Source organism: Phaethon lepturus, unplaced genomic scaffold (assembly GCF_000687285.1).
Source record: "Phaethon lepturus isolate BGI_N335 unplaced genomic scaffold, ASM68728v1 scaffold11504, whole genome shotgun sequence".
Classification (NCBI taxonomy): Eukaryota; Metazoa; Chordata; class Aves; order Phaethontiformes; family Phaethontidae; genus Phaethon; species Phaethon lepturus.
This window is the reverse complement of record NW_010532752.1, coordinates 1-11,090: the sequence shown is the minus strand read 5'-3', so window position 1 is coordinate 11,090 and position 11,090 is coordinate 1. Positions and strand designations below refer to the sequence as shown.

The 11,090-nt window shown below is 42.9% G+C and overlaps 1 protein-coding gene across 1 annotated transcript; it reads right to left on the bottom strand.

Moving 5' to 3' along the window:
* Positions 1-9,640: 9,640 nt before the first annotated feature.
* LOC104619165 (glycine N-acyltransferase-like protein 3) lies at positions 9,641-10,066 on the bottom strand. The gene has a single exon (XM_010284951.1). The coding sequence runs from the start codon at positions 10,064-10,066 to the stop codon at positions 9,641-9,643; it is 426 nt and encodes a 141-aa protein (XP_010283253.1).
* Positions 10,067-11,090: the final 1,024 nt, after the last annotated feature.

Below are 11,090 nucleotides of genomic sequence, written 5' to 3'. Positions count from 1 at the left end.
AGATACTGCAAACATCCATGAGTGTTCAAACGTAGACTGCTATAGATAGACACTAACGATTGAAGACTCAAAAGTTATAATAATGTGAGAATCCAAAAATTGCATGAGTGGTTGCATCGTTTTTATTTTCAGGAGCACATCTGCCCTCTTCTTGAATTCTTCTAGTGTAATAATTGCCTTTTAATTTTAAGGAAAATTTTTACAAAGGAGTAGTAAACTTCTCATTTAGATCTGTTTATTTTAGTTTCTGAATTCACAAGGGTGTTAGATATAAAGGAAATTTAGCTGGAGGTTTTTATTTGTTTCCAAATTTCAGGAGGCAAAGAATTTTAAAACTTGTGTCTCTCCTGCTTTCCAAACCAGGTTGCAAAGTGGGTGCAGGTGAAAACCTTGCCAACACGGAGCTCTTCCTGTTCTTTACACGACTCCTGCAAAAGCTCATCTTTTTCCTACCCCTAGAGCATCCATTTGAGGTCAGAAGACAGTAAGGTGCACTGGCCTTTCAGTAGACATTTTAGGATCTGGCCTATGATTTGATAGTCTTTTTTTTGCTAATACATAAACCCACCCACTCCTGTGACCACACTGGACCGTACAGGTGTAATGGCAGCAGGAGTCTATTTTTTCCACTTTTTGTGAACATTTATGGATGTCTCCAAGTCCATACTTCAGCCCAGCCCTCTTAAACGATACACAGTTGTCTCTCTGCTTCTAGTAGAGAACAGACCAGAAAAGCAATGCAGAAGAATGGTCAAACTTAATAGATACAGTAGGAGAATACTCCTACATATCTTCATGGTCCTCACTGAGCTGTATATCCTCATGTTGTTATTCCCTCTGCAGCACCAATTGTGCTAACCATACATCCTCGTTATTGGGTACTATTTTTCATCTCAGGGGGAACAACTTTAAAAAACCAGAGCTGCTGCACTAGAAGTTGTAGTACTACAGATCCTCACAGCCACTCTTTCTATTTAGTCCAGGGCTCCTGTGAGAAAAATGTAACTTACAGGACATTTCCATTGCAATCTTATGTGTGTCTGTCTCCTGAAATATCTTTGCACTTGTAGAAAGTGATGTCTTTAATCAGTTAGCTGATATCTGTGAAGATTACAATTTAATTAGCTTTACCAGGAATTTTTTTCATTCTCTTCCCCTGAATTTTAGATGTTAAAAACATCTATGAAAATATGGGGGGTTCCATCGAAGGCGAGGTTTGAAAAAGGGTATCACTGTAGAAAAGATATTAGAAGTTGGTGATCACATCTCATTTTCTGAAGTTGTTCTTTCTCATATCATCATCAAAGAACTCAAAAAAAATCAGATGTTTCCATTCTATAAATGGAGTGACCACATCAGTGGAAAAGGGAAGAGCTACCAAAGTTGTCTATCTGGACTTCTATAAGGCCTTTGAAATGATCCCCCACTTCTTTCTAAATTGGAGAGAGATGGATTTGATGGGTGGACTGTTCAGTGGATGAGAAATTGGTTGGATGGTTGCATCCAGAGGGTAGTGGTCAATGGTTCAACACCCAGATGGAGCTTAGTGACGAGTGGTGTCCCTCAGGGGTCTGTAGTGGGACCAGTACTCTTTACTACCTTCATGAAAGACATAAACAGGAGGATTGAGTGCATCCTCAGCAAGTTTGCAGATGACACCAAGCTGAGTGGTGCGGTTGACATGCCTGCGGGACGGGATGCCATCCAGAGGGAGCTGGGCAAGCTCGAGGAATGGGCCTGTGTGAACATCATGAGGTTCAACAAGACCAAGTGCAGGGTCCTGCACCTGGGTTGGGGCAACCCCCACTATCAGCACAGGCTGGAGGATGAAGGGATGGAGAGCAGCCCCATGGAGAAGGACTGGGCGGTACTGGTAGATGAAAAGCTGGACAGGAGCCGGCCATGTGCGCTCACAGCCCAGAAGCCACCCGTGTCCTGGGCTGCCCCCAAAGCCGCGTGGCCAGCAGGGCGAGGGGGGGATTCTGCCCCTCTGCCGCGCTCTGGGGAGACCCGCCTGCAGGGCTGCGTCCAGCTCTGGAGCCCTTGGACCTGCTGGAGCGGGGCCAGAGGAGGCCCCAGCGATGCTCCGAGGGCTGGAACAGCTCTGCTGGGAGGACAGGCTGGGAGAGCTGGGGGGGTCAGCCTGGGGCAGAGAAGGTGCCGGGGAGACCTTAGTGCAGCCTGACAGGACTTAAACGGGGCTGATAAGAAAGATGGGGACAGCAGTTTTAGCAGGTCCTGTTGTGATAGGACAAGGGATAATGGTTTTAAACTAAAAGAGGGCAGGTTTAGACTAGATCTAAGGAAGAAATTTTTCAGAATGAGGATGGTGAACCCCTGGCCCAGGTTGCCCAGAGAGGTGGTCGATGCCCCATCCCTGGGAACATCCCAGGTCAGGTTGGACGGGGCTCTGAGCAACCTGCTCGAGTTGAAGATGTCCCTGCTCACTGCATGGACTAGATGACCTCTAAAGGTCCCTTCCAACCTAAACTATTCTATGATTCTATGATTTCTTCCTCCTATTAACCTTTAAACAAAACATATTTATCTCAGTAATGTAAGAAATCCAATATAACAAGAAGTCTTGCATTTGTCATATAAATAAAGATTCTGAAGCCATAGAAAGAGTGCGATAATTGGAAGCATGATCATTCACATGAAGAAGTAGGAGGTGATGTGATTGCACTGTGTTTTCCTGAGAGAGTTTCTGTTTGTACAAAACAGCTAAGCTTATCTAACCGTCATTGTACACACTGATTCACATGACCTCCATTAACCGACTATCTGAGGCTTTTCCACATCATTTTGAAAGATAGAACCAGATCAAAATAATTTTTTTAGTCTTTTTCCTGCTCTAACATTTCAGAAAAAAACAACACAGTTTAAACACTGTTTTTTCACTTGCATTCGGAGACAAAATTATGAAAATAAATTATTTTTTCATGAGCAAAACAGGTCTCTGTTTTTTACACTATTTCTTGCCAGCCGTTGCCACCAGCTCTGGAGAGGCTAAACCTCTATTTCTAGGTCTTTACTAATGTGGAAGAAGGTGGACATCATCTGAAAGATGGCAATACCAGATTGTGCATGAGTTACAGCACAGTTGCATGATGTTTGGAAGACCACCAAGATGAACAACAACATGAAGGTTGTAACTCGTCCAGGCAAGATCCACACACTTCAGAAGCTGGCAGAACCCCGTTTCACTAGAAAGAGGACATTCAGTCACATCTAATGTTCACCAAAAAGGCCCACAGTTATAATCACAAGAGTACTTAGTCTGTCAGTCTGCCCAATTACCTTGGACAGTTTGGATACACTACTGTCAGACACACCAGCTGACTGACTGCATCTCACCCTGAGAAGAAACACAAACTCTCCCTCCACTGCATGACACTTGCACCTGTAAAGTGGGAATTTCTTCTTTACTATGTCTCTCATTTCCCTGCTGTTTTCTGTTGACCTTCCTCCAATCATGGAATGCTACAGGTAAGTCAAACAAACAGCCCTGAAAATTTATTTCACGAACATAGATGTATCTGCTACAGCTGACCATATGCAAAGAAATAACGCTTGTGTGCATGTTATCGCAGATCCCTTCTCAGAAAAACCTTAAGCCAAGTTGGCCTGAGTCCAGAGGGTCATTAAGATTTTTCCTGAATATTCCGTAACTGGATAACCTCAGTAAATAAAGCATGCACTCATGGCAAAATAGCTGGTACTTTTTTAAATGATCCTTCTGACTTACTATTAAACAGTGCATAAACACTGTCTGCAGATTCCAGCTGGCAGAGGCTTCCCACCTCCTGGCAGCAGTAAAAGGAAGTTAAAATTGACCAAGAGCCAAAACAGCCCTAGGTTGATACCACTTCAAGGCTCCACGTCTGCTCTCTCCCAGAAGGCAGCGTGGGAGTCGAATGGTACTCTTGGTTCAGGCCCAGCATCCTCAGGGTGCCACCCAGACACGTCAGGGCTCATTGGCCAAGTGCTGGTGCAAAGAACATTGTTGCTTACCGAGCGATCACTACGGAGTGCGTAGGGAACCCTCCTCTCAACAAGCATGATGATGGTCACCTCTTTTCTATGTGCTTATTGCTTGTCCTGACTCTTCTATTGACTATGAAAAATAGAAAGTTTCTGGAATAGACTGCAGAGAGAATTTCCCCAAAACCAAAGTCTTTACACATCATTGGAAACCTGCTCGTCACAGATCAGAAGGGACCCTCCTAAATATTGCTAGTGTAAACCTTATTTTTTGTCCTACTGTCCCACCATGCAGTTAAGGAGCATTTGTGGTGGTGCTCTCTGTCTAAACTTCAACCCAGGTGCGGAATGACATGTATTAAACCGAACTCCATCTAGAAGTGCAATAGGAGGAAAACTTCAAATACTACATCATTCATTCTCTTTACTGTAGATGCCCTTTTATGACACGACCATATAATTTCCTATTTCTCTCAAAAACATTATGGCAATTAGAAGGTAGCACCCCAGTTATGAAGCATTCATATAAATTTGTGACGAATATACAAAGCATGACCAGGAAAGAAGGGGTTATGGAGAGGCACCAGGTCATCTATGCCTCTGTGAGAATCTGTTGCAAGGACATCAAAATGTCTAGACTGTGGCCACAGCCTGCTCCAGTAGGAGTAGAGGGAGAAGATAAATTCACTTCCATGAGAATTTCAAGTTCTTATCCACACCTTTCTGAAGGCAAGAAGATAGAAGCAGAAAAACTCGTATTAGTGCTTCAGTGAGTTCCCCGCACTGGCTATACATTGAGGATTTTCAACCAAAAACTCAGTCTTGTCTGAAATGACCCTGGTCTTTCCTCCAGGACATTTATTTGCCTAGGCAGCCTGAAATTCTGCCTTTCATATGGCAGGATCCTACACTGCATGACCACTTCAGGCTCTTTGCTGAGGTTTCTTTACTTATCAGACGGTTATTTTCTGTCTTCAAATCAAACCACCAGTGGATGTAGTTACCTGGAAATTATTCTCCCTCTTGATAAATATAGGATCTCCACAGCTTCTGTAAAAATGGCCTAACTGGGCTGAATGAGAAAATCTAGAGGTAGACATCTGGGCCTATTGAAGGCAATGGCAGAATTCACCTGGACCTGAGAAAGACAGGGTTACGATCTGGATATATTCAGTTATCCTGAAATACTGGGCTGCCTTAAACCAGATTAGCCTTTGAATCAGGAGTGTATACATCTGTGCGCCTGCTCACACACTAACAAAGCACTATTGTTTCCTGCAATTCTCACTTTTCTATGGTCTTGCAGAAATTCTCTGTTGTATGCCAGTAACTTCCTCCTGCCAGGAATCCCTGCTTTGCTCAAAAAATATATTCATTCTTTAAGCATTGATGAAGTGGAATCATAGCTTGGTTTTCTGAAACCAGGTCTGCCAGCCCTGTATGGGTGATTCAGACACACATACTCTCTTTCAAAGGGCAGTGCACATACAAGTGACATTCTTATATATAATGCAGTATGAAACACAGAAAACTAAAATAATAATGGAATATTTGAATATTAGTGAAATTAAATGCTTTAATCCACACTTGTCCCTCCTTTTAGAAAATGTTGTAATTTTTTGTCCATGACCTGCTGATATGTGGATGTGGCACTTCAGGACATGGTTTAGGGGACATGGTGGCGCTGGATTAATGGTTGGACTTGACGATCTTGAAGGTCCTTTCCAACCTAGTGATTCTGTGATTCTGTGTGATTCTGTGATAATTCAAAACCCTTTGTGCCCTAAAAGGACATATGCCTCCTACTGCGCTCCAGGCATAAATTTAGCAACAACCAACCATTAGTACCACCCTGTCAGGTACACACTGCAAGTCAAGTGACCCTAGAATGTGTCAAGCGACCCTAGAATGTGTCAAGCATCACCTCCTTGCAGATCTGCAGGCATCCAGCCGGTATCACTCTGGCCCTTCCAAAGGTCTATGTACGTAAACCATTTACCTTTCTCACTCACCTGGGCTGTTGTTAGTTAACCCATTAGATCACATTATTAGTGATGCCAAAGGGTGCAAGGAAGAAAACCAGCAAGCCAATCAGTTGGGTACTATGTGAAGCTTTGACGCTGCATGAAGCCAGAACTCATATTATTTGAATTTTTAGCAGCTTGACAGCTGCTGTTCAGAGGCTCATTGGCAGCTGTTTGGCCAGCAATATGCCGCTGCTTTGCTTCTAGTCCACGTTGTCTGAATCGAAGGAGATCTGAGTGACAGTGTTGACATAAGTCAAGCCAGCAGCTTAGAGGGCAGGCAAACCTTGTAGGACGCATCAGTCTCTTGGGTATTAACCAATCATCTACTTTTTTACTTGAATCTGTGTAGAATGCACTTTTTCCTCCCTTGGTTTCTATAATACACCTCCCAGGCATATGTTGTCTGCATTAAACCGTCACAGCAACGGAGCCAATTACTTGGCTTTCATACAAGACTATGGACACCCTTGCTGTCACTACCAGAAGAAACAGGTAAAAAATATAATGAATAGGCCCATGTTTCCTTTCCAGTTCTTTCAGAGCCTTTCTGTAGGCTTGGTTCTCTAAGCTCCTGAAGCTTGTGGCTCATTTTCTCATGCAGAGATACTGACCTAACCTTGTTTCTCCAACAAGCTAGCCCCTCAAGTATTCTTTCCCTTTCCTCCATGGTTTGTCTCTCTCTCTCTCTCTCTTCTGCTTTGTTTCCCAGACAAATTCAGGAACGAAACTGCACAGCTCTAGAGGGTTGCCTTCCACCACCTGGATTCTTTGTTCTGCCTTTGTCCACCTTTCTGCTCTCCTTCCTTTGCCAGACAGGACTGACAAAACTGGTTCTCGCTCAGGCTTTAGTTAATCTCCTTGTCAAAAGGAAATAGGATTCATTCTAGAACTGACTCCTGTGACTTGCTGCAATCATGGCCCCTTCCAGTGCCGTAAATAAACACAAGCTTAAGGCTAAATCTTAATAGTCCTCATTAAGTATTTAATGACTGACTCATTTCTGGTCTGTGAGGAACCTTACTAGCAGTGCTGGGTACATGTTTGCACAGAGATAGCCACAAAATACTAGAGATACATAGCAAATTCACCAGAAAGCAGCACTTCTAGACACACATCCCCTTCACAGTCACATCCTGCTTCCAGTTACACCTATTCAAATCCCAAAGGTGAAATTGTGGTGCAAAAATGGAATGCCAATACATTCACAGGCTCACAGGACCACAGGATAATTCAGGTTGGAAGGGACTGCAGGAGGTCAGCCATGAGGCTCAAAGCTTTATCCCATCTGGTTTTGAATCCAGATGGATCCAAATACAGTTTTGGATCCAAATACAGTTTTGGACGTACACAGGTGTAGCAGAAAGTACAATACCTCTCTGGGTCAAAGTTAAATGCCAAGATGGTAAAATAAGCCTCCCACTGTTCTATTTTCCAGTGGAGATTTGATTTTAGTACAGTTCTCAGTCTGAGGTCCAGGTTCTTTCGATGAGCTTGCACGGCATGATGCTTATTGCTCTACTTTGCCATGAGCAGAAGACACTGGTGTGGTGTGCTGGAAGTAGTCTCCATGACAGTGACAAATTGCTCACAAGGCAAATCATCACTAGAAGACCACCACTGCATTACCACTTTGCTTTTCTCTGGGGATATATAGGTAAATAGACATGCTGTAACATGAAAAGCTAAGAAATACTGACTAAATAACAAAGTAAGTCTAGTGATTCTTAAAATGTAAAAGAAAATCCATGTACTGGACCAGAAGCCCTGTGAAACAAGAGTCCTCCCACTTTAATCCATCTTCTGCAAGGTGCTGGAAGAGGTGGTCCAGGCTAGTCCTAGGCTTATACAATACCAGGAACCAGCAGAAATGCTAAAAGTTATGAATGTCCTCTGGAATCAACTGCTTGATTAGCAAAGGACAGGGACCTCCAGCTATAAAAATGTTCAAAGCTGCTCTTCCCACACTACTGTCTTGGTACTATCTCAAGACACATGCTGTTAGTTAAAAGCACATGCAACTGGCAGGGTTCAGTTCCAAGTTCAGACACGTAAATTTAGGTGTCTGACTATAAGTGTCTATATATGCCCTTGTAGCTCAATTCAGTTGTCTAGATCTTGAGTGTTGTTTGAGATGTTTTATGACAGTTAATGTCCAATGGGTAGCCCAGTAGAGTGTTGGTCTCCCATTGGACCTTTGAACATCAAGAAGGTGTCTCAATATTCTAAGATGCCTGAAGTTGGACTAGACATCCATGTCTAGGCAAGTGAGCAGCGGCTTAGTCTACATTGTCATTATTTAGTGAGGATCTCCTGAAAACAGCCAGTAGAGCCTAGACAGTGATTTGACTTAACCTAAACAGACACTTATGTTTCTTCAGCATTAATTGAATCCTGCCCTTAGTGTCATTTCAGACACCATGGAGCATTGGAGATACCTGCACAGGGTTAACAAATGTGACATATAGGAGATTTGTTACCTTCTGGACCAGCAGCTGCAGACTAGGAAGGGCACCCTAGGGCACTGCTTGCCTTCAGCCAATCAAATAGAGTCCCCATTGTATTTTATATCACAGGCAACCTGTCCTGGACAGTTGTGCTGCTCAGGTAACAACCTCTTAGTCATGTTGTTATCCTCCTAGTAGGCTCCTGTGAAAAAGCTTTATCAGCTTTGACATATACAGGATTTCCATGTGTCCTCCCATGGCCTTCAGTGATAGCATCCTCATTGTTGCTTTGAAGCATTCTCCTGGCTTGTAGGGTTTAGCCATGTCCCTAGAAAGTGTGGTCGCTTCTCTTAAAGACATATGTATGCTTGGACACTCTCAACTGAGAGACAACATAGATACCTCATAGCTTCTGTCTGCCACATTTTAAGTGAGTTTTAGACTGGTATGAAAGTGGACACTTAGTTCCATCCCCAGAATGTGCATTTGCAAAGCATTTGGAGTCATTTACTGATAGAATCGATGAAAATCACTTCTAGCAAGACTTTCTGACTTGTGATAAAACGCCTATGTGTTGAAGATAAAGAAAGACTTTTTATCCAGCCTTTGCATGTTTAGCTCCACCATGAGTGGAAGATAGACAGATTTGTAGATATACACCTTGAGCATAAAGGAGACACACAGTAGAAAGGAGACAGACTTTTTCCTGTATTGGACATTAAAACACTTCTTCATAAAGTTTTTCTTTAACTCAGACTGCTCCTTGCAGGTTTCTCTGCTTCTTAATTTCACATACTTAATTTCACTCTTTTAGGCCATCTTAGGGAAAGGAGAGGCTTGAGGACTTACACCAAAACAGATAGATGGGGTTAGAGACGTCCAGGAATTCTGCTGTGGATATCCCAGAAAATGGCTATACAGAAGGAATAATTCTTCAGTCAGAAGCAGTTCAATCCAAATATCCATTACAGTTGAACTATTAAACTTACAACCATTCCCAAGTCTTTGAATTTGCCACGCACAGTTTTCCCTGAGCAGAGAAGTCATGAGCAGTTAACACCTCCTATTTTAGGCTTATGCAGGAACCTCTTACATGATTTCTGGTCTTACCCAAGTTATTAAATTCCACCAAAGTGCTGCTGTAGTGCACAAAAGTTGATCTGAATGTAGGTTTGTGAGGTTTGGCTATAAGACACATTTGGCTAAAAAATGGAAAGGCGTATGAATTACTCTGAAAAATGAGCAGGGAAGAAACTGGGCATTCATGCTTTTCAGCAAAGTTATTGATGGTATATTCGTCTCCAGGACATTACCCTGTGCTGGAAAGCCACAGCTATGTAATTTCTTAGCTAAAGTAGTAGCCACAAGCCTGCTATAACCCTTCCTCCGATGCTCTGGAAGAGTATAACCATGAATCATGGTGGCGAACTGATCCGTCAGGCTCCAGGAGAGGGGACACCCATTATCATCCAAGACACAGACACTGGGGAAGCAGCAAATGAGGTTAGCAAGGTACTTCTGGCTCCTTGGGTTGCCCCCCCGTGACCAGGTTTTGCTGAGCAGGCCGGCGTGGGAGATGTCCAGGTAAGTCAGTGTTAAATTAGGGTCCATCCTAAGAGACAGTACAGAAAGTGTATTAGGCAGAAAGCTCTGCCTCATATTCTCCAAGGAACTGCATTAGATTTAAAGCTGTATTCTTCAGCCACATAGATTTCCAAGTCTGTATCAAAAAGGGGAATCAAAGAGAGCTGAGTTCATTAGGCTGGGGGGTTGGGAATAATTATAGAGAGCAGTGCCACTCCATTTTATTTTATATATCGTATATATGATATATATCTAAAATATTAGTATATATATGTTTATATATCTTTGTTTACATAAACTCTTGAGTCCATACCGCACACTCCAGAGATGCCTTATTCCTTACAGGAAGAGTGGAGAATACATTAAGGAAGGCAAGGAGCCCCAGTGACATATTAGGTGGCACTGGAGAATGGAAAGGATTTAATTTCCAGTCTCTCATCCTCCAAGACTGATAGATTCTCTCTGGATTTTTGAATCCACTGCTGAGAAATTTATTCCAGGAAAAATGGAACCTCAGGTTGCCCTACTTTTCTGCTCTGATGTCAAACCAATGTCTCACCAGCAGAGGGATGTTAGAAAACTTAGAAGGCTTCAAGCAGTTGTGTAAAGCCCCCTTGTGAAAAACAAACTTTGCAGGAGTCCCAGGTCCATCTATGAAATCTAAGGCTTTGACAGAGGAAGGTCAAAGGAGATGGAAAGCCGACCTGTGGATTCCATGTATACACAGAGAGAGGAGGGGATGGGGACTACTCTGGAATATAAAACTGCAAAAGTGATAAAATGATTAAAGAAAAATCTTGGTAAGTACTTGAGGTAATAGTTCCTGCCTTACAAAGTAATTCCTCAGTCGAGTTTTTGACACAGTCACAGAGAAAGCCGAGCAGCCTTCAGGATATTTTTGATGTCAGTGTACTTTCAGGAAATAAATTGCTATAGCAAAGATACCGACAAATGACATGGCGTGCTTAGACATACTGAAGTCTGACATCTGGCAGCGTGTCCGGGTCTGAATGGATAACCATCTGGAAAGAGGATGTTTTCACATCTACCT